General features: G+C 41.3%; 1 protein-coding gene across 1 annotated transcript in view; it reads right to left on the bottom strand.

Annotated features, from left to right (window-relative positions):
• mrpl23 (mitochondrial ribosomal protein L23) overlaps window positions 1-24,303 on the bottom strand; it is a 71,960-nt gene extending 47,657 nt beyond the window's left edge. Inside the window, exons 1-3 of the mRNA XM_088340904.1 lie at window positions 24,174-24,303; window positions 17,532-17,654; window positions 2,174-2,256 (exon numbers count right to left, since the gene is read on the bottom strand). Coding sequence (XP_088197030.1) covers window positions 2,174-2,256; window positions 17,532-17,654; window positions 24,174-24,193 — 226 coding nt within the window. The 5' untranslated portion in view covers window positions 24,194-24,303. The remainder of the gene's footprint in view (window positions 1-2,173; window positions 2,257-17,531; window positions 17,655-24,173) is intronic.
• Between the last annotated feature and the right edge of the window lie 230 nt (window positions 24,304-24,533).

Below are 24,533 nucleotides of genomic sequence, written 5' to 3'. Positions count from 1 at the left end.
ATAGATAGATAGATAGATAGATAGATAGATAGATAGATAGATAGATAGATAGATAGATAGATAGATAGATAGATAGATAGATAGATAGATAGATAGATAGATAGATAGATAGATAGATAGATAGATAGATAGATAGATAGATAGATAGATAGATAGATAGATAGATAGATAGATAGATAGATAGATAGATAGATAGATAGATAGATACTTTATTCATCCCCCGTAGGGAAATTCACACTTCCAGCAGTCTACCCCGTTGTTTATTAACAGATTAACTTGATGCCCTAGGGGTGCTTGTAGCGGAGCGGATGACGTCACGCCAGTCCAAAAGTTCGACATCCCTGTGGCAGATGGAAAAATTTTCTTTGTGAAAATCCAGGGATACACCACCTCGTGTTAGCAAGTCCGCCTCCTCTCCGATTCCCCCCGGCTTTCGTGTCTGTTTAGCGGCGTTGAAGCCGGATTGCTCCGGGTAGCTCCGGGTGACTACACGTTAGCGTCCGGAATGCTAAACGTGAGCCACGTTTCCGCAAAACACAGAAACTGCGCCCCCTGTGCGCTTCGATTTTTTCCACCAGCACTCGATGATCTTATTTGGTCGTGAGTTCGCATTTACCATGATTAAGGATGGTACCGAAGACTTATAACGCCGCTAGCCGCTTCGCTAGCTCCGGCTCTTCTTCCACGATAGGCCCCTTCATCACGCCGGCACGAGAATTCTTCAGGGCAAGGAGTTGAAATTCCTTGAATACGCGCATTTTTGTGCGCTAAAACCCATGTCCCATAGGATAGAAGTAATCCATAGTGTAGTTGTCAAAACGGGAAGAAAAACACCGAAGATAGGAGCAGACAATAAAACAATAGGGCAGCTGCTGGAAAAGGCAGCCGCTCACGGAAGCGCCGCTTTATACAGATATCCAATTCATATCCCACATAAAAATCAGGGACACGCTGTATTTGATTGGAATTGCTATATTATTGTTGCATTTGTATGCTTGGTAGAACAACAGATGTCCTGTTGCGATGACAATGTGGTGTTATGTGTTCAGTAAAAAGATGACATGTGTGTGCGTGTTTGAGTACTTGTCCTTTGAAAAACTGAAGAACTAGTGTACTTCATGCATGAGCGGCGTTAATTCACAAATAATTGTCATCAAGTAACCTTGCACCACTCATGAGACTTGAAACTTGAGCAAATCAGTCCACAAGTTCAACAATCAAGGCGAATCCCAGTGTAAAGCTACTTCTCCTGTTGTTCAGGGCACGCAGGCAGAATCTGGATAATTTGAAGTAGGTAACCACATGTAATATTTATAAATTAAAATTACAGTGGGACCTCGCTACTTCGCGGTTCCACGTTCGCGGGTCCAAAAAATAATAATAATAAAATGAAATAATTTAAAATATAAATATATATATATATAATTTTTTTTATTATTATTATTATTATTTTTCTTAAGCGTTTTTGAAGGGGCGTCGCTACTTCGTGGTTCCACGTTCGCGGGTTCAGAGCTTCGTGGGTCTAATAAATAATAATAATGAAATAAAATTATATATATATATATATATATATATATATATAGATATATAATCATATATATCATATATATACCAGCCATATCCCTAGTGGGAGGTGGCTAGAGTCATTTCTGACTCTTTTTGGGAGATTGATCCAGAGGAAGGGATTCCCAGCCCCCTCGCTCAACCCAACTGAGGTGTTGGGAGTCATTAGGTGACCAAACCCCCCAATTCCAACCCCTAATGCTAAACGCCAAGCAGGAAGGCAACGGGTACCAATGTTTAAGTCTTAGGTATGACTCGGTCGAGGCTTGAACCACAACCTCCGAGTCTCGGGGCGGGCGCCATACCCCCAAGGCCACCGAGCTGGTGTAAAATAAAATTTAAAAAAATTTTAAAAAATGTTTTAAATTATTTTTTTTTCTTACGCATTTTTGAAAGGGCGTCGCTACTTAGCGGATTTTCATTTTTCGCGGGTGGTTTTGGTCCCCATTAACCGCGATAACCGAGGGATTACTGTATACCATTTTTGTTCTTAACAGCCTGAATCAGTCAATATAATAAAAGTTATATCAAATATTTTAATATGAGTTTTAAAATGTAGTCGGTAAATTTCGGTCAAGTATTTGGTTGGAAGAAATGGAATGCGACTCACCATACTGTATCCGGGTGCGGACTTCTCCAACGGGAACATTGTATATTTTCTCCAGGTAGTTTTTGACGTCATATTTTGTCATTCTGATGACACATGCAGGAGGGAAAAAATCCAATTAGAATCCAGGTGTAAGAATAAAACAGACGTTATGTGAGGAGTTCTTCGAAGAAGTTAAAAGGTTTATGTTTTTATAAATAGTTTATACTCAGTTGCATATATCAGGGTTTGTACCCGTTTTTCATGGTCAAATTTAAGCACCATTTAAAGATTTTTAAAGCCAATTTTCCAGTATATCCAGTACCATCAAAAGAAAACATCCAGAGTGAATCACGTATTTTGCAGAGCCACAAATATATCTGTTTTTTACACATGCAATTTTTAATCTTGCGTGTGCATTTATCAAGACAAATAAATCGCTAATATATTTGTTTTTGAGACAACTCTCTCCCAATATATATAGATGTTAAAGAAAATTGCAATAATATGTAGCTTACATTTAGAGTGGCAGGGAGATTTTCCCGTTACAATTTACCACTGGGAAACACTACCTTAATTTTTTTGCATGGCCCATATAATAAATCTCCATAAAGTTATCCTTGCACTAATTAAATTACACACATTAAATCATGTCATAGAGACCTGTTTAGGTGTAGCATGGAGACAACAAGTTAGCAAAAAAAAAAGTATCACAGCTAAGCTAGTCATCTATGTGAATTACCTTTCATATGAGTAGAGAAAGCTAATTCACCCATTGTGAAAAGTTGGAGCTTTGTTTTTTTGCATACTTTGCAGCATGCTGAGAATTTGTCCTATGTTTTAGCCATTGTTTTTCCCGTTTTCTAGCTATCGTTCCTTAAAACCGCAGTCTCCTGGCATCTTGTACCTATTTGGCACGATTGGTAGAGGGCAATGACGCTTCACATGACATTACCAAATACAAACAAATGCCAAGTGCCGTTAATCACAAGGGAAGAAGAAATTCAATGACAGAGTGAAGCCACCTGAGCAGGCGTGTTGGTGTATTTTTTAAGCAGACTTGTTTTACTTTTTAATATTTAATGCATTGTCAGACTCCTAAGAAACATAGCAACAATTTCAAGCATTAACAAGCACTGCTCCAGAATTCAAGCATTATTTTACATTTTAAAACACAACATTAAAATTACAAACATTGTAAGGATTTGCAGCACCAGATATATTTCCTTAGTTTAAATGTTAGCCCTTTGGACAATCTACAGCATAAAAAAATATAGAAAAGAAATATAAGTGCTGGTCTTTACCAATTAGCTCCGTGTGTATTGATCAATTGAAATGAAATCCAATACAGGAAGCAAGGCTGGCACCGACTAATCTGCTGGGCCATTCAAGCTCCTTCTAGCCTTCTTTGAGCAGAGGAAGCAAGGCTTTTAACTGCTAATCAATTTAGCGAATGTGATTATCCGGGTAGAAAGCACTTCCCAAAATGTGTCCGACAAAGTACTTTGTAGTGACGCTGTGTTCTCACATAAGTATCTCGGATATGGCATCCATCACATTACACGTTTCTATGATTGAGTGGGATAATGTGTATGCCTGAATTTCACAAGGCTACAACACAACATCATAAATGTTGGAACAGTATTAGGTGAGGCAAAAATTGCTTCTATGAAAACAAAAACCCTTTCAAACTCAAAATGAGGTCATGTGTGTTCCATTCCAGAAACAGAATTGCCTTTTGCATTACAATGGCTCACTGTACTACATGGCTGAGGGCAAATATAATTGTAAAAGGTAACATTTAAAAATTATGAACACATTATACTCCTCTATAGTTTGGTTGAGGATAATGTGTCTCTGTATTAAAAGCTCAGTACCACACAAACAGTGAAACCAAATCCTGTACACTGTGAGCTAAAGCGAAGCTGTCCAGGTGTGAAATATAGAAGTCGCTGTGCAACTAGATAAGCATGATGGGTTTGTTTTGGCCCACGTAAGGGCATGATAGTAAACTGTTTTGTTTACCCTTCTTCTTCCCGTATTCTATTATACAGATTAACCTGCTTTCTTTTCAGACACCACAGATGAAATCTATCCACTGCTGTGACCTTTCAAGTTTGTGGGTGTTTCTAAAAGGTGGGACTTGCTTACACTGGGGAGAGAAGATTAAGAGAATCAATTTCAAATAGTTTAGAGTGTCTTATTACACCTGTGCTCTGGAAGTACAGTACAAGGTAGGTAAAAGGACACAGCTCACAAGACTCTAACCGGAACATCCAAATGTTGGTATTTTAACAATAAATAAGAGTAGCAATGAATAACAGCAAGTAAGTAATAATAGATTGATAAAAAAATTTGGCTGGCTGGTTCACAGGGCTATACACTTTAAATTACAGGTTTTGGTAATGTAGCATCTGATAAATCTAATTGGGTCTAAAACAATTTAACAATCATTAACATGGCACATATTGCTGCCTACCTATGATTACGAAACTTTTAAAATTAAGTTAGTGATTGAAAAACTTAATTTTTAACCTTACTAGAAAACAGGTAGTGGTCATATTTATTGTATTCAAAAATCTAACTTTTAACCCCCAAAAATTGCCTTCTTTCTGCCCAGTCTAGAGGACATTACCGGCCCGCAATACCATAACAGAGCCAACATTATTATAAAGGACTTCTTGTGATTGGGGGCTATACAAATAAACAGGAGTTGACTCCTCTCAATCCAGCCACCACCTCGTTGGCCTGATGCCCTCTTGCAGACACTACAGGTCCCTTAAAACAAGGACTAGGAGTCACAGAGACAGTTTCTTCCCCAGGGTCATCACCAAGACTGTAAAGAAATATATATCTTGCGTATGTATAGAAGAATGTGTATTCATATTTTATTTCATAATTCTTATTTTGGAAATATGTTACTGCAAAAGGCATTGCACAATTTTTAAATACACTATAGTCGTCTATTTCATGGGATCTGGAATTGGTGACAAGCCACGTTTGGAAGTGGTGGCTTAAGAGTTGTTAGCCTAGCTGTTAGCTTACGCCGCCTCAGTAGATTCCCGGACACGCTAAAAATCCAGGGAGCACCCACTTGTGATCAGCATTTATTTGCGCTCTTCTGGCATTCCTTAGAGTCCGATTACATTGATGAAATTATTTTCAATGTAACAAGCCACTAAAGGTACGAGTTGTCGTGTTTGTTTTGGTGGCCAGATTGCTTGACTGAGAGCTTACAACAGCCTCTCAAAGTTGCACATAGATGTCTTGAAAACTTTGCCTCACTTTTATTGGCTGGTGCCATAAAAACCTGCTTCTGATTGGCTGGCACTTTTGAACCCCAAAATGCGAAAACTCTTGTGGGCTAAACACTCCATTACTCAAATAACAAACTGGAACTACATATCCTTAAAAAAACAACAACAACAGTGTTTTGCAGTTACATTATCGCACTATGTCTCATCGCAAAAATCGATTAGATTTGGTTTAATCGAGCAGCCCTACATCCAGGTCAGACTAACACATCATGTGGCCAATTACAGACCAAGAGGGTCGCGTAATGGCAGCTTTTGGCAGAGATAACCTTTTGTGGTACAAACCCAAAATGGACAAAACACTAAAGGGCAGTTATTGACAGATCTTTATCAGTACAGCAAAGGAATTGTGTCAATAGCTCACAAATAAGACTCTTGTTAATGAAGTTTGTTGACTTGGAGAGTTTTCAGTCAAACAAAGCCAAATGGTTCACAAACAAGACATGCAAAAATTACATACATTTAAAAATAAAAAACCAGGTCATTTTATCTAAGGAGGCTTTAAGTTCAAGGAAACAACAAATTCCATCCAGCACCAAATGTCTTTTGGGCTAAATATGGTCTGATCTGTAATAGACATTAGTCCAAAAATAGACTTGGGGTGTGTTTAGCCCATTCATATTGCTTCAAATGTTGTCCAATAATATCATTTGAAGACACAACGTTGAATACAGTGTTGTCATGTTCAATCATCAGTTCGTAATTATCGGTAGAATAATTATCAAGTAGCCCTCCATAGTTCCTCTCAAATAAAGGTAATGAGTTGAGAGGACAACGGCTAAAATGTCCCTGAAAAACAACTAATTTGAATGTTTACCTAATAGCAGAACTCAACTAAAAATTAATTTTCAATCATTCAATATCAATCCCGCACCTAATTGTGGCCAAATGTAGCACTGCAATCTCGAAGAATCTAGGCAAACACAGTTGGTTTCCTCTTTGTGCGACAACAACTGAAAATGTCATAGATAGATAGAGATAGAGAGAGATACTTTTTTCCGTAGGGAAATTCACACTTCCAGCAGTATCCTTGGGTTGAAACTAAAACAATAATAAAGTAAAAGGAATATAATACATAAATACCCAAAGTGACGTGTTGATATAGAGTATTTGAATAGTGCTACATAAATTACATAACATAATATAAAAATCTTGCACCTTTTCGCTATAAAATAATGATTTAAGTAATGAACAGTTTATATATATATATATACACACAAAAATCGTTGTTACTTGTGGTAAATGACATACAAAGTTGATTACCATGACATATGTCTTGGTTAATAAGTGTGGAGAGGCTTAACAATTTCACTCATGCATTGGTTAAAGTGGACCGTGAAAACTTGGTGAAGGGGTACCATTTGATGTAACAGGTACATAGTGTAAGGCTGCCAGACAGTATTGACTTGTGTTAGTGAGGATCAAGTGTCTCAAGTCAGATGACAGTGAGCGGCATCTGGTTTCATCTTTTAGTCAACAGCATAAAACTGAGAAGTACAGACAACAGAACATTCTGTTCAGCTTTGTTCTGTGTTATGTGTAGGGTGTCTTTACTCTTGCAAGGTAGGGTAACAAGATTGGCAAGGAGGGTTGTGGGAGGAAACATGGAAATTTGATGATGTTCTTCAGGAGCAAAGAAAAGTGCTACCTGCACAAAGCTTTAAGGAATACCAAGAAAAAAATACTGCTTTTTCATGAGATAACCCAGGTGTAAGGCACAAAAATTGCAAGAAAATCAGGTTTGCAGACAGAAAAGAAAAAAAAAGGCCAAGAATATGTTAAAGCGGCCTATGCCTATTATATATATATATATATATATATGTATATAAATTGTTTTCCCACTAACACCCCATTTGGTGGAAAAAATCTAAAGCAAAAATAAATTAGTTAGCAGCGAATTTCTTAAAGCAGCTTTCAAAACAAAATGTCATGTTGTGGTTAATGACTGAGAACTCCGGCTTTACCCGCTCTCATTTACAGCTGTTCTGGATCAAAGTTCATCTTCTCTGACCTTGATTTATTAGTCTCAAATCACCTTTGTTGAACTAATAGCTCGGGGTGTAATTGCAATTTATTTTTGATTGGTCACTATCAATACATCTAAGCCTTTAGTCTGGTAATTAATGAGATACTGTTGTATGCAAAGGTTTGGGCACCCCTGATCATTTTCAAGATTTTCCTTTATAAATCATTGGTTGTTTGGATCAGCAATTTCAGTTAAATATATCATATAGAAGACAAAGACAGTGATATCTGACAAGTGAAATGCAGTTTATAGGATTTACAGAAAGTGTGCAATAATTACTTAAACAATAGTAGGCAGGTGCATAAATTTGGGCACCCTTGTTGTTTTATTGAATACCTTTAGCACTTATTATTGGAACACAAAATTTGTTTGGTAAGCTAATTGACCCTTGACCTACATACACAGGTGAAGCCAATCATGAGAAAGGTTATTCAAGGCGACCAGTTCCAAGTTGATCTCCTCTTTGTATCTTCTTTGAAGAGTGGCAACAGGGGAGCCTCAGAACAACTGTCAAATGACCCGAAAACAAAGATTGCTCAACATCATGGTTGAGGGGAAGGATACAAAAAGCTAGCTCAGAGATTTCAGATGTCAGTTTCCACTGTGAGGAACATTGTGAGGACATGAAAGCCCACAGGCAGAGTTCTAGTTAAGGCCCAGAGTGGCAGGCCAAGAAAATTTTCAGATAAGCAGAGGTAGAGCATGGTGAGAACAGTCAAACTCAACCCACAGACCAGCTCCAAAGACCTACAACATGACCTTGCTGCAGATGGTGTCACTGCGCATCATTTAACTATTCAGCGCACTTTGCACAAGGAGATATGTATGGGAGAGTAATGCTGCAGAAGCCTTTTCTGCGCACGTGCCACAGAGTCGCTTGAGGTATGCTAAAGCACATTTAAACAAGCCAGCTTCATTTTGGAATAAGGTGCTGTGGACTGATGAAACTAAAATCAAGTTATTTGGACATAACAAGGGGCGGTATGCATGGCAGAAGAAGAACACAGCATTCCAAGACAAACACTTGCTACCCACAGTAAAATTTGGTGGTGGTTCCATCATCCTGTGGGGCTGTGTGGCCAGTGCAGGTACTGGCAATGTTGTTAAAGTTGAAGGTCACATGGATTCCAGACAGTATCAGCAAATTCTTGCAAACAAAATCAGTGACAAAGTTGCGCCGGGGCTGGATACTTCAACAAAACAACGACCCCAAACACTGCTCAAATTCTACTAAGGCATTCAGGCAGAGGAACAAGTATAATGTTCTGGAATGGCCATTTCAGTTCGCAGACCTAAATATTATTGAAAATACCTTCAACGAGAATCCAGACGCTCATTGGAAGATATAGGAAGCATTTCGAGGCTGTTATTTCTGCAAAAGGACGATCTACTAAATATTGATGTATTTTTTCTGTTGGAGTGCCCAAATTTATGCACCTGCCTACTTTTGTTTAAGCAATTATTGCACATTTTCTGTAAATCCTATAAACTTCATTTCACTTCTCAGATATCACTGTGTTTGTCTGCTATATGATATATTTAACTGAAATTGCTGATCGGAACAACCAATGATTTATAAAAGGAAAATCTTGAAAATTATCAGGGGTGCCCAAACTTTTGCATACAACTGTGTGTACATGCATCAGTCAGTGCACAAAAACACCTTTAAAAAGGTTAAACAATCCCCTCTGGGATTCGGTTAACTTCCAGTATTTATTTTCTAGTTGTTGTGTTGCTAGAATATTTTTCAAAAATTTCACAAGTGTGCTCATTGCCCCAAGTATAAAACAACAAAGGTAAATTAAACTCACCTCGCACTTAGCTTACCGTCTCACCCAATGGACAAAATGATTTCATGTCACACACAATCTATGTGTTTAGAAATTAAAACTGCTCAACTATAGGAAGTTAGCTAAGTAGTCTTAGCATGTAAATATTAGCCAAAATCTGGCTATAGGCTAGCCAAATATTTAGAAGCAAAAGGACACAAGAACTTCACAGAAAATGACTAAGCTTGTAGGAATTCCTGTTTTGACAAGGGGTGGGCAGAGCGATTAAAGTATCGATATTATCGTTGTTAAGCAATACTACTATTGTCCGGGGATCGATACTTTGCTACGCCACCAATTTCCTCAAAACACCTCTACACTATGTACCGTAAATTCTGGACTATAGAGCACACCCGATTATAAGCCGCACACACCACATTTCGGGAGGAAATCCGATTCTGTACATACACAAGCCGCACCTGTATATTAGCCGCATGCGCCCAGATTGAAAAAATGCAACACAAACACATAATTAACCCATACCCGACACAGTCCAAAAATCACAGCCGGCAAGATGAACGGAAAATGATACCGGTACTTAAGGTTTGATGCAGACCTGCAGAGTCCAGGTGCCCGTTGAAAGTAATCCAAGGAAAAAAGTGTATATTTCCAAAATTAAGGGTGGGAAAAATATATATCCACTATTGTCGGCCGCGTCCACAAACGTCTCACCTTTACTCCACTTCCCATCAGCCCGCGTTTGCCCCGCCCCTTCTTTCTCATTTGCTCGTGCAAAACCAGAATAAGTTTCTAAAAGAAAAATACATTACAAAAATATACAGTTGCAAATACATATTATACATGGTTACACATATTTACAAAGAAAGACGGTACACCGAGAGAGTTTTCAAAGCTTTAATAATAATAATAATATAACTTTCATCCCAAACCGTGCCTGTGAAGGGTAGCAAAACGCTACTGGTAACACGCTTGCAACACTGCAAACGGATCTGTTAAAAAAAAACTTAATCTACAAGTAGAAACAATGGTAAACCGTGCTCATCTTCCTCCTTATAACTGACGTCATCAAAGTCATCTTCCTTCAGTATGGGAAAGAGACTTTGTCATGGAGACGTCGTCCTACGCTCCCTTATTCAAAAACACGCCAGCAACACGCTCGCAAAGTAAAGTTTACGTGCAGTAGCTCGGTTTCCTTCTTTATCGGACTGCTCCATTGCGTTTAGCTTGAAGGTTGCGTCATGTGCCTTTCTTTTTGCAATTTGCATGATGAGGATATGTCTACGCTAATTTAATTTGTGCACAAGCTGAGAAGTTGCAGTCTTCCTCAGCGCATATATTCCACCGGTCTACATCTTACCTATTGAACTCGAGCGCCGCTGGCGGCCGTTAGAAAAATTACCATATTTTCCGCACTATAAGGCGCACCCCCAAAAAACAGTTTTTGGTCTCATATTTTCCATACATAAGGCGCACCGGATTGTAAGGCGCTACAATGGGAACGTCGACAAAACAGTCAGATAGTTCAGTTAAACTTATTACCCCCTTAACATTCCGAAAGCTTGCAAAGAAGCAAATACGTGTCGTAGACACATTTGGATGCGGTGTCCGTACGATGTCACCAAACAAATATTTCTTAGTTTCCATTTTATTTTTTGCTGGCAACTGTGGGGACAGCAAAGTAAGAATTTTATTGTGCAGGGAAACTGGGTTCTTTACTGTGCATATGACAATAAACACTTTGAATTGAATTTATTTTAAAAATAGACTCATCACAGAAACATCAAGATCGTTCTAAAAACAAGATACTAGGAAAATATAAATCCGCATAGATCACCTAAGTTCTGTTGCAGTCTTCACGTTCATTAATGATACGTAACCATGGTCTTCTTACAACCGTGAGTGTAGTAAATCCAGGAGAGTAAAATATTTACAAATACAGAATAGTAAAACATGTTTTCTAAATGCCGTAGTGCAACCCAGCCTGTGATTCACATTCATCTTTTTCGGCCAATTGCAGGCTTTGTTTCGCCCCTTTAGCCTATGCGAGCCTGTAAATGATCAAAAGGATCTGCCCCCTTTACCGCTGAATAACTTTAGCCAATAGTGACTGATTCAAATGATGATTGACACATTGGTTAGGAAATGAAAACGCCGGTATATAAATCCCAGCATACACCATCGGCCTTCGGGGGAAAATCTAGTCGGCGGCTGCTTGCTTTAGTTGCAAGACTTTGCGACTTAATATTGATCCATATATAAGGCGCACTGTATTATAAGGCGCATGGTCAGGTTTGAAAATAATAAAGGCTTTTAGGTGCGCCTTATAGTGCGGAAAATACGGTACATAAATTGGCCGCATCACTGAATAAGCCGCAGGGTTGAAAGTTTGGGGGAAAAGTAGCGGCTTATAGTCCGGAATTTACGGTACATTGCAAAACCTTTCTCTCACTCTCACCCAGCGCATATGCCTGAGTGAGTGACTGACAGGCACATGATTAGCATATCTCCCTACCTGGGCTGCTGCTGTGTCATCCCCTGCCAGGAAGAAGAGAAGGTTAAATCCATGCACTCACCCCTACCAAAACACCTACACATGACATAGGCAAATAGGAAGCGCAGCACAATGTGGATTTTTTTTTTAACAACAGAAAAGGACAATGTCAGGTGTCATTTTTTTGGTAAAGTGATCTGCCACTGTGGCAACACCACAAATTGAAATAATCACAAGAAACATATCTCACTCTGCAGAGAGCAATGAGTTGCAAGCAAAAATGTAAACAGTTACTGTTCCTGGACAAAGACCTGCAGATATGTATTTACTTATACTGTTAAAGTTTGCAATGTCATTATTTAATAAAAAAAAGAAACATTTTGAGTGCCTAAAATCTTTGTGCTCTGTTTATCGTAATTATAAACTCAAGGGGGAGGGTTCAATTATTCAATGATCATGACAATTCTAAACAAAAAGTATCGGATTTTATCGAATGGCAGCACCATGTTTTTCAATGGATCAGATCAATACCAGTACAACCCACCCCTAGTTTTGACAGTGGTCTCCACACCTTCCTTATCATGTGCAAAATGAACATTAAGCAGTCATGTCGCTTGCAAATTACCCCCGAATAACAGCCAACTTCGCATCGCTTGCATCCCTTATGACTTAACATATTCACAACATTGTTCTTTGTGTAGCATTTTTTGTTTCATTTATTTCTTTTGTCAGAAACCAAAAATGCTCTTTCGGTCATTTTAGGCACAAAGAATATCTGTGCTGAAAATTCCCTACAATTTAACTGACCTCCATCCAATACACAAACCCATTTATGTCCATGTGCACACACACACACACACACACACACACACACTTCCAAAATTATATAAGAATTCTTGGAATTCGGCAGACAAGAGACAAGGGTCACATTGGTAGGAGGCCGAGCACCTGGATGAACAGATTACAATCGAAAACCCACAAGCGACCTGTCTTAATCTTCTATTTTTCTCCCCAGCACAGACTTTGGACCACTCAGTTCTCCTAACCTTCGTGACCTTGGCTGCAGGGGTAATCACAATGTACTCTGTAAAAACAATCTATTGTATTTCATGACACAGTAATACTGCAATATGATACTTTGCAACGCTATCACGCCGATAGGGTATGGATTGGATAAGTGTAAAAACACAAAATCCTAATGATGTTAACTGGATAGACAGATTGAAAAAACATAGGAAAGTTTTCAACCACACAACCCTTCGGAGTACTACGTAGTAAATTGAACAGCTAGATTACACAAACAAAGTAATAGGAATTCGAACTAAGAGAATTGCAAAGACTTGAGTGCTAATTTTCAACTATGCGCCCTTCAAGGCTTCAGAAAGAGCAAGCACACTTTGCAAGCTTACCACAAATTACTGCATTCGTGAAATCCTTCTAGTTTGGGAAGGCACTGAATTGTGAACCCGGTCCTTTAATGATTTTTTTTTTATAAATACTCAATTTGAAAAGTTTGAGCCTGGAGTTCTTAGCATGTGATTTTGATGAACAACATAAATGGTAAATTTTTGCATTTATATAGCGCTTTTCAAGTCAATGAAGACCTCCCAAAGAGTTTTACAATGTGCTTCACACTTACCCATTCACACACACACACACTCAGACACACACCAATGTGGAGTCAGCGATGCAAGGCGCCTACCTGCTTAACCAATAATTGATATGTGCAACCTATACTTGTGATGCAAAGTTGAGGTTTCAAATAAAACATTGATTTGGGGAAAACAAGTTAATTCAAGGTATTTTCAATAACAGGGGTCAGGAACCTATGGCTCGCGAGCCATATATGGCTCTTTTCATGGGTGCATATGGCTGAGAGATGAAATAGAACAGTTTTTAACATATTGCTTCATGCAAGGCAGAGTGTCGCACATGCAAAGCCGAGACAGTAGTGATGCATTAAGGGTTTGGTTCGGTATATATAGGACACTATTTTAACTACCGTAATTCAAACCCGTTAGACGCAATCTTTTAAAGGGCGCACTCTCCTTGGTTCTAATCTCTTTTTTGTCGGCTCATTTGGCGCACTGGCCTATTAGACGAGAGCATCACGCGACTGACTTTAATACAGCAACAAACATATAAAAAAAAAGCACTGAGTTTGATTGTGGTTTATTAAATACTTATCATAAAGTAAAATACCAGAATACAACAAAAGTGTAAATATATATATTTTTTAAAAAGCGGGAGTTTGCACTGGATCCGTTTATTCAAGTAGAATACAATTTATTTATGTGTTACGTCTCCTTTGATGATGACAAGAATTCAGAAACGTTTGTCTATGGATTGATCTGTTGATAATTTGACAGTTCATTTCAGCGTGATAAGCTTTATGGTAGAGCAAATGGAAAGGCCTCAGGAAAGAAAAGGCAAAATAAAGATGCTACTTGCTTAAATGAGCATTACCGTTTTATTACATCCATAACAAATGAGAGACGAAGTAGCAGTGACGCTGACCATTCAAATTTTGGCGGGAAATCCCACACAGCCTCTGGCACGTCCACTAAAAAAGGCGAGTTGTGTGATAGGGCGCGGCTCGCTAAATGATGCTTTAAGTGGAAGCTCATCGAGCAATATATGATCATTGTTGAGACACTTCATGAAAAATCACAGAACACACTGTAGCCCAAAACAAACTTTAAACCCAGATGCTCTAGCAAAGCACCTAAAGCACTTTGATTGGGTGAGCGGTAGGAATTGGCGGAGCTATTCACATGACAGGAAGCGCACATTCATTCTTGCCCAGCGACGTCTGCACTGAAGGTGAATAAATTGGTATCCTCGTTTGCATTATTTTGTGATATTTTTCCCCCCAAAAAAAACTGTTTGCACTTTGTCTTGAAACTATTATTAAGGACAACAAAAATTAGCCTCAACACTCTTGGGTAACTGCAGACGGAAGACATATTTTAAGTGGTATATTCATATTGATGAGGAACTCATGGATTTTATCAAATCATCTTATTTCATACAGTGAAATTAAATTTGCTTTTGTCGGGAGAGCGGGTTTGACCGTTTTGTTGAATTTTGTCTTTAAAATATATGGTCATATATGGCTCTCTCAAAAAATACAAATTCTAAATATTTTTGCTTTTCTGTTATTTGGGACAAAAATATTCCCGACCCCTGCTCTACAAGACATTATGAAGGATGCAGCTCCTGGAAGCATTCTGAATGTCTTAACTCTGTCAATGTTGTCATTGGCACCTAAACGTAACGTAAGTGTGTCACGTCGTTTTGACTTAATTTGCCAATTTCTTTCTGTGTCCTTCATTCACCATGTGTCATTCTAACATCTCAATGAAAAGATGGGGAAGCTTAACTGCTAAGTGCTGCTTATGACTTCTGTTATTAAGGTTGTCATACCACCTTGTGGCCGTGATGCAAACTGCAATTATTGTCAAACACAAATTACATGGATAGTTTCAAGCAGCACAAAAATACACAAAAAAACGAGTTGTAAAAAGAAAATACAGGGTGTCACAAAAAAGTTAAACATTTTAACAACTGATAACTCAATTAGCTTTGAAGAAAGGAACTTTACCGTATTTGTTTGTGTGATACACACTCAGGTATAACACAAAACCATATTTTTTTGTTAAAAATAAAAATAACATTTTGTTTCACTTTTTCTCAGCTCAAACTAAGCATTGTAAAGGAAATTTGTTGCTGATTATCATGCAGCCATGATTTAAATAATTTGACAACATAAACTTTGAACAAAACACAAAAATAAAATGTACAATGCATTTATTTAATGTCCTTCAAAGTACGATATATCACCAGACACATCAAGAGTTGTTTGCCTCGTTGTGCTATTTTGCATCTATATACCATATATTTTTTAAGTTTTGTTTTAACCGTCTTTATTTAACTATGCCTGTGCGCAATGATTTTTTTAAAAATGTTGGTATTGTAATCAATACTTAAATAAACCACAACTAAACTCAGATTTACTCCATCTGTATTTTTAAATACGCACACTTGTATGCTTGTCTGTGTTGTCGGAGGGCGGCCATGGCCAAGGGCATCGGCGCCCTATTGTGCAGTGCACCCTGTGTTTGTGTTAAATACTGAAATAGAACCAGTTACGGAGACTCCGCCTTTTAACACGGTGAGCCCCGCGGTAATTAGAATACGGTATATATTTCAGAATTATTTTCTGTTCTCTCCATTCTCTAACATTAGTCTCCGGTGGTGTGAATAAAAAATGTGTGATAATGAGATCAAATCGAATGTCAACTATATCACTGGTTGTCTAGTGGTTAGAATTTGGCGCTCTCACCGCCCCGACATGGGTTGAATTCCAGTTGCATCTAGAGTTCAGGGGTTGTGGTCAGTAATTTTTCGACCTATCAATCAATGCGGAAAAAAAACGGGAATATACTACTGTAAAACATGTATAACGTGGGCCAAAACCTTTTTTAGGTTAAAAAAAAAAAGGCGTTATACACAAATGCTACTGGAGGTACGAAAACACAGAAGTACAGACAGTTTAGGCGGGAGTTTGACAAAGAACCGCCAAAACAAGTTACCATCACCTCAATTAGAGATAAGTTTGAAGCTAATGGAACTGTTCATGATGTCCATAAGAAGTGTTCTGGAAGACAAGGCTCACTACAAATTACTGAAAAAAATTCAACAACATAAAAAAAAAGTATTTGAGGCAAGCTAGCAGTGAGGTTGTCATATCAATATTATCTGTCCATCAGATCATGAAGCGCTGTCAATAGAGAAGTTACATTTCAAGATTAGTAGTCCATGCTCTAAATGTGCCGCAAAGACTTTATTGGACATCGTTAAAACGTTCCCAGAATTGTTGCAACATTTGTAGGGCTTTTCCATGTATGTGTTCTTCCTGAACGCTTCTTATGACTGGTAACTCGTGTTGGTGGTTCTTTGTTTAAGTCCCTCCTAAATTGTCTTTGCACTTCTACTGTGTTTTCATACTTCCAGTAGCATTTTAGAATAAATTTCCTTTCTTCAAAGAAAAGTCTGGCAGCAATCACTCGGTTCAATCCATATAGTTGAATAGGGCTGCAAGATTTTGGAAACAAACCAAGATCAGTATTACACTTTATATACGGTTTTCGTTTGTTTACAAAAAAGTGCAATTTCTGTGCTATCCATTTGTAAGTACTTAATCATAGTGAGCATTAAAATAGAATATAGATATAGTTAAAATGTGCAGGGACGAACATTGGGTCTCTCTCCAGCACCACCCCCACCCTTCTTTTCTCTACCCTAAGGTGTTCCGTCCAGACAGGTCTCATCAAAGTAAGATAAAAGCAAATTGGCAAAATGGAGCTCACTGCTGTACTTGACACAGGCCTTTTCTTACTTTTACCATTTCCATGCTACACAAACAAGTAGAAAGAAAAAACACCTGCGAAATTGAGCATGACGTGAGTCTCCAAGTGGACCACCCCAACCTTCCCTACTCGTCCTGCCCTGAATAGGTCTGATGAAGGTAAGATAAAAGCAGATAGACGCAATGGGGGAATAAGCATAAGGGCCCTTTGAACTCAGTTGGGCATATTTAAATGAGAAAATATTCTAATTTTCAGACGACAAACGACACTCCCCACCATTAACGCTGACATTAGTCCAGGCCGTAAAAAATATTGCCAGACATCAAATTGTTCAGTGTTGCATAAAAGGTTGTGGAACACTGGCATAAGTATCAAGCTGTCCAACTTACACCATTGGGATGCGGAACTGCACAGTGTCAGCAAGTTGCTCCTTTCCAGGCCTCACCAGGGTCAAAAACCAATTTGGTCTGAAGATTCTTAACTGTGGATTACCCAGCTGGTAGAAAGGAAAACTGAAATGAAAACAATATTAACATTTTGAAAAAATTTCAGTATTTGGAATATTTTGATCGCATCTTCAGTCAACAAGTAAGAAATTGCATTTTGTAATGTTATACAAAGTATTAGCACAACCACATTTTTTTTAAATTATAAAGATATTTTGTAAGTAAATCCTAGTTTAAAAAAAAAAATCATTTGGACAACCTAAGTCTCAAAACAACCCATTCTGTTTACTCGGTTCTTCGTTCAGGTCCCGGTGATAAAGAATGGCCTCTGAGATTTGTAACCTCAGTGAAAGTTTTCAAGTTTTTGACTCAAGACACACTCATATTCTATACCTGGCAACCTCATACTATTTCTGCTGCTTGATTGGTGGCTGGGTGAGAGAGAAAGACGATGTTAAACACTGCATTGAATTGCATTCTGAGTCAGCGGACTAGCACCTGGGCCAGATGCATTTAGGGCCTAATGCATTGACCAGGTGATTAGGATGGGAAGCTATGTCGTTGCGGTCTTCGACATTTTGAACAATTTCAGTGAAAATGTATGTTTATTTCATTTCATTTCATTTCGTTTTCATTTTATTGTTAGTCTTGGCTGTGCTTTGTCTATTAGTGCCCATTGCTACATTTATTACAGCCTGGTGATCCTGGAAGGGAATTACCTCACTGTGTGGCCCCTTCTGAAGGCTTAATTTTCCTCATGCTGGGTCTTTTCTAGTTTTTCCTTTCCCTTATGTAGGTTTCAGGTTAAAGGTTGTTGTAATTGTGGCCTGTGCAGCCCTTTGAGACTCTGTGTGGTTAAGGGCTAAACAAATAAATGTGAATAGACTTCAGCGGGAGATTCAATAATTAGGTCAAATGGAATTAACCCAATTCTTGCTTTATTTGTACAGGGGTACAAAAACCTTAAATTAATACCGTGCAAATAATTTCCACAATTTATCCAGACATTTCTTTATCTTGTTATTCTCTTTTAAGTTTTTATTATGTGTTTATCCTGGAATGCCATGTCGAAACTCATTGCAAACAATGTTCACTATGTTTGGTATCAATGACAATAAGGACAATACTAATTCAAAATCTTAGTTCTTCTTCTTAATTTTGTCTTATTTTGTGTGATACTGCTGCTTGTAGGCGAGCCCCCTCTTGAAAAAGAGGTTTTGATCTCAACAGGTCTTTCCCTCTGTTAAAGGGACTGTGTGTATTATTTAGCTCATTCTAGTGCAGGAAAGCTCTAGGGGCAAAGTAAACTGCAGGGTCTGGTTCGTCTCTGAGGAGCGGAGGACACCTGAAAACAACGGCGACCAGATAATGAAAGTGCTGCATCAGAATCAGACTAGGATGATTCTCCTGCTACTGGTACCAATGGAAATTATCCATCCATCCATCCATTATCTGCACCGCTTATCCTCAGTAGGGTCGCGGGGGCGCTGAAGCCCATCCCAGTTATCTTCGGGCAGTGGGCAGTAGGCTAAAAGCACAGAGTTGCCTCTGTCACTGACGCTCACATTCCCATATTCATTCATAGAGTATATATTTTTTAATAAACATGACTGCCTCCTCCTAGAACATTAATTGATTATGATTGGTGGAAATGACTACACCCTCCTTGATCTGCTACCTTATCGTGGTGGAGGAGTTTGTGTGTCCCAATGATCCTAGGAGCTATGTTGTCGGGGGCTTTAAGCCCCTGGTAGGGTCACCCATGGCAAACAGGTCCTAGGTGAGTGGCCAGACAAAACGCAGATCAGAAGACCCCTAATGATGAGAGAAAACTTTGGTCCTCGATTTCCCTCGCCCGGACGCGGGTTACCGGGGCCCCCTTCTGGAGCCAGGCCTGGAGGTGGGGTCCGCTGGCGAACGCCTGGTGGCCGGACCCTTACCCACGGGGGCCGGCCGGGCACAGCCCGAAGGGACGACGTGGGACCCTCTTCCCATGGGCTCACCACCTGTAGGAGGGGCCAAAGGGGTCGGGTGCGCAGAGAGCTGGGTAGCAGCCAAGGGAGGGGTCCCTGGCGCGACGATCCCCGGCTACAGAAACTGGCTTTTGGGACATGGAACGTCACCTCTCTGGCAGGGAAGGAGCCCGAGTTGGTGCGTGAGGTTGAGAAATTCCGACTAGATATAGTCGGACTCACCTCTACGCACGGCTTGGGCTCTGGTACCAGTCCTCTCGAGAGGGGTTGGACTCTCTTCCACTCTGGAGTTGCCCGTGGTGAGAGGCGCAGAGCCGGTGTGGGCATATTAATTGCTCCACGGCTCGGCGCCTGTACGTTGGGGTTCACCCCGGTAGACGAGAGGGTAGCCTCCCTCCGCCTTCGGGTGGGGGGACGGGTCCTGACTGTTGTTTGTGCTTATGCACCAAATAGCAGTTCGGAGTACCCACCCTTCTTGGGGTCCTTAGAGGGTGTACTTGAGAGCGCGCCCCCTGGGGACTCCCTCGTACTGCTGGGAGACTTCAACGCTCACGTGGGCAATGACAGTGAGACCTGGAGGGGCGTGATTGGGAAGAACGGCCCCCCTGACCTTAACCCGAGTGGTGTTTCGTTATTGGACTTCTGTGCTCGTCACGGTCTGTCCATAATGAACACCATGTTCAGACATAAGGGTGTCCATATGTGCACTTGGCACCAGGACACCCTAGGCCGTAGTTCGATGATCGACTTTGTCATCGTTTCATCAGACCTGCGGCCGCATGTTCTGGACACTCGGGTGAAGAGAGGGGCGGAGCTGTCAACTGATCACCACCTGGTGGTGAGTTGGCTTCGATGGTGGGGGAAGATGCCGGCCCGACCCGGCAGACCCAAGCGTGTTGTGAGGGTCTGTTGGGAAAAGCTGGCAGAATCTCCTGTTAGAAGAAGTTTCAATTCACACCTCCGGCAGAACTTCGCCCATGTCCCGAGGGAGGCGGGGGACATTGAGTCTGAGTGGACTATGTTCCGCGCCTCCATTGTCGAGGCGGCTGATCGGAGCTGTGGCCGCAAGGTAGTCGGTGCCTGCCGCGGCGGCAACCCTCAGACCCGTTGGTGGTCACCGGCGGTGAGGGATGCCGTCAAGCTGAAGAAGGAGTCTTATCGGGCCTTCCTAGCCTGTGGGACTCTGGAAGCAGCTAGCAGGTATCGGCTGGCCAAGCGGAATGCGGCTTTGGCGGTTGCCGAGGCAAAAACTCGGGCGTGGGAGGAGTTTGGAAAGGCCATGGAAGCCGACTTCCGAACGGCTTCGAGGAAATTCTGGTCCACCATCCGACGTCTTAGGAGGAGGAAGCGGTGTGCCATCGACACTGTGTATAGTGCCGATGGGGCGCTGCTGACCTCGACCCGGGACGTTGTAAATCGGTGGGCGGAGTACTTCGAAGACCTCCTCAATTCCACCGGCACGTCTTCCTCTGGGGAAGCAGAGCCTGAGGACTCTGGGTTGGGCTCTCGTATCACTGGGGTTGAAGTCACCGAGGTTGTCAAAAAACTCCTCGGTGGCAGGGCCCCGGGGGTCGATGAGATCCGCCCAGACTTCATTAAGGCTCTGGATGTTGTGGGCGTGTCATGGTTGACGCGCCTCTGCAACATCGCGTGGACATCGGGGACAGTGCCTCTGGACTGGCAGACTGGGGTGGTGGTTCCCGTCTTTAAGAAGGGGGACCGGAGAGTGTGTTCCAACTACAGGGGAATCACACTTCTCAGCCTCCCTGGTAAGGTCTATTCAGGGGTACTGGAGAGGAGGGTCCGCCAGGAAGTCGAATCTCGGATTCAGGAGGAACAGTGTGGTTTTCGTCCTGGCCGTGGAACACTGGACCAGCTCTATACACTCTTCAGGGTCTTTGAGGGTGCATGGGAGTTTGCCTGTCCGGTCTACATGTGTTTTGTGGACTTGGAGAAGGCATTCGACCGTGTTCCTCGGGAGGCCCTGTGGGGGGTGCTTCGGGAGTATGGGGTACCACACAGTCTTATCCGTGCTGTGCGGTCCCTGTATGCCCGGTGCCAGAGTCTGGTCCGCATTGCCGGCAGTAAGTCGGATTCGTTCCCGGTGAGGGTTGGGCTCCGCCAGGGCTGCCCTTTGTCACCGATTCTGTTCATAACTTTTATGGACAGAATTTCTAGGCGCAGCCTTGGCGGGGGTGGAGTCCGGTTTGGGGGCCTCAGCATTGCGTCACTGCTTTTTGCAGATGATGTGGTGTTGTTGGCTTCCTCAGCCCGTGATCTTCAGCTCTCGCTGGAGCGATTCGCAACCGAGTGTGAAGCGGCCGGGATGGGGATCAGCACCTCCAAGTCCGAGGCCATGGTTCTCAGTCGGAAAAGGGTGGTATGCTCCCTCCGTGTCGGGGAGGAGGTCTTGCCCCAAGTGGAGGAGTTCAAGTATCTTGGGGTCTTGTTCACGAGTGAGGGTAGGATGGAACGGGAGATCGACAGACGGGTCGGTGCAGCGTCTGCCGTCATTCGGACCCTGTACCGGTCTGTCGTGGTGAAGAGGGAGCTGAGCCGAAAGGCAAAGCTCTCGATCTACCGGTCGATCTACGTTCCTACCCTCACCTATGGTCATGAACTTTGGGTCATGACCGAAAGAACTCGATCCCGGATACAAGCGGCCGAAATGAGTTTCCTCCGCAGGGTGGCTGGGTTCTCCCTTAGAGATAGGGTGAGAAGCTCAGTCATCCGGGAGGGACTCGGAGTAGAGCCACTGCTCCTCCGCGTTGAGAGGAGCCAGTTGAGGTGGCTCGGGCATCTAATAAGGATGCCTCCTGGACGCCTCCCTCGGGAGGTGTTCCGGGCATGTCCCACCGGCAGGAGGCCCCGGGGACGGCCCAGGACACGTTGGAGAGACTATGTCTCTCGGCTGGCTTGGGAACGCCTCGGGGTCCCGTCGGATGAGCTGGAGGAAGTGGCTGGGGATAGGGACGTCTGGGCTTCCCTTTTAACACTGCTGCCCCCGCGACCCGACCTCGGATAAGCGGAAGACAATGGATGGATGGATGGGATGGAAATGACTACAGTTTGAGCTAACCCTCGAGTTGTCCTAGTTTTAAAGACTATGTTTTTTTATATATAAAGCTTTCATGGAAATGTGAATAACAAGTCAAATCATGTTTATTTGTGTAGCCCTTAATCACAAGGAGTCTCAAAGGGCTGCACAGACCACATATTATTGCAAACTACAGACTATTATTATACTATCCCCTGATCTAAAACCTACATAATAACACAATTTTATTTTTCTAATTTTGGGAACAATCACTGCTTCAGATGTGTGCTTTCAAATTCAAACATTTAACCAATCACATTTCAGCCATTACTTGGTGACAGGATCAGAGATCTACCCGGAGGTTTTTACAATAACTTTTGTAGGGCCTGATGCATAAGATAAGTGTCTATAATATTGTTGGTTTAGCTAATCAGAATCCAAGTTGGACACACCAATAGCCTTCAAGAAGGCGTAACTAAACATCAGCGTTTTCACAAACAATGATTGGCGAGGGAGCGGTAACACAAGTATTGCAATAAATGTGTGAAGGAAAATAGCCCCGTGTCCGCTGCTTCTATCAAACGGACTTTTTAAGCTCTAAATAAAAAAAAAACTTATGCCAAAATATGTCAGGACAGGTTCGACTTTCAGCATTAGCTTTGATAGTGATAGACAACAAAATAACTTAAATCTGATTGTGATTAGCGCGTGTGCGGCAGAGTTCTGAGGTCGTGAGATCACACCTTCTGTGTGGAGTTTGCATGTTCTCCCCGTGCTTGCGTGGGTTTCCTCCAGGCACTCCGGTTTCCCCCCACATTCCAAAAACATGCATGTTAGGTTAATTGGCCGGTCCAAATTTTCCCTAAGTGTGAATGAGCGAGCGAATTGTCTGTGTGCCCTACGACTGGCTGGCAACCAGGTCAGCGTGTCCCCTGCCCACTGTCCGAGGATGGCTGGGATGGGCTCCAGCACCCCTGCGGCCTTACTCAGGATAAGCGGTGCAGATAATGGATGGATGGATGGATATTCCTACATAATAGTACAATGTTAAAATGTTGTGCTTGATTATTTTTATATGTGTCGCGGCTGTAGTTGCAGTTAATGTTTTATAGCCTTAAAATAGTAAGCTTATTACGGGTTGGATTGATTGAGAAAGCACAACTGAAGGCTTAAGTGTCTACACAACCTACGTGAAGAAAACAGGATGGTTTAAACTGTATTCTTTATAATTATTCATAGGAGATATCCCGCCCTCAAACCATATTAACGTCGGAAGTGTTTCTTAATAGTATGTTGGGTATTATAAACAAATTGCAACATGTATGCTTGTTTTTAGCATCACATGCTAACACGAATGATCGTAACACTGTAGGTTCAGTCACGAGGACGTAACTCCCGTTTAACAACACACAAACAGCACAAAATAGAAAAAATAACACATCGTAAGATCAAGTTGAATGTGAATTGTTGATAGGGAATGTCTTGAAGCTCATGATGATGCGAGCTTCATAATCAACTGTTTTGTGTTGGAGACTTTACATGAGCTAAAACTGACTCGACCAACTTGCTACTTACCGTAGTCTCGTAACTGACATCTTTTTTTGTGGTTGTTGTGCTGGGCTTGGAAACTGGCAAGTGGTGCTTTTTGTCTCTCCAAGGTTGTCAACAGGACATGTGCAGCTACTTCCGGTAACTATCTCCTGCGCATGGGCAATGCGAAACAGTATTCAGATGCTTTATTGAGGTGAAAAAAAGCATATACTGTAATGTACATTTCCAAACAAAAATTCCTAAGCAATGTAGCGGGAAAAAATAAAACAAAACTGTACAAACAAATTCAAACAATTACAAGGAAATATAAACAGACAAAAACGCATGAGGGAAAACAAAAGTTACCTTAAGATACCAAAATGTTTACAAATTGTTCCGTTTTTT

This window comes from Urocampus carinirostris, chromosome 7 (genome assembly GCF_059441175.1).
Source record: "Urocampus carinirostris isolate Australia breed hairy pipefish chromosome 7, RoL_Ucar_1.0, whole genome shotgun sequence".
Taxonomy (NCBI): Eukaryota; Metazoa; Chordata; class Actinopteri; order Syngnathiformes; family Syngnathidae; genus Urocampus; species Urocampus carinirostris.
This window is presented reverse-complemented; position numbering and strand designations above follow the sequence as displayed.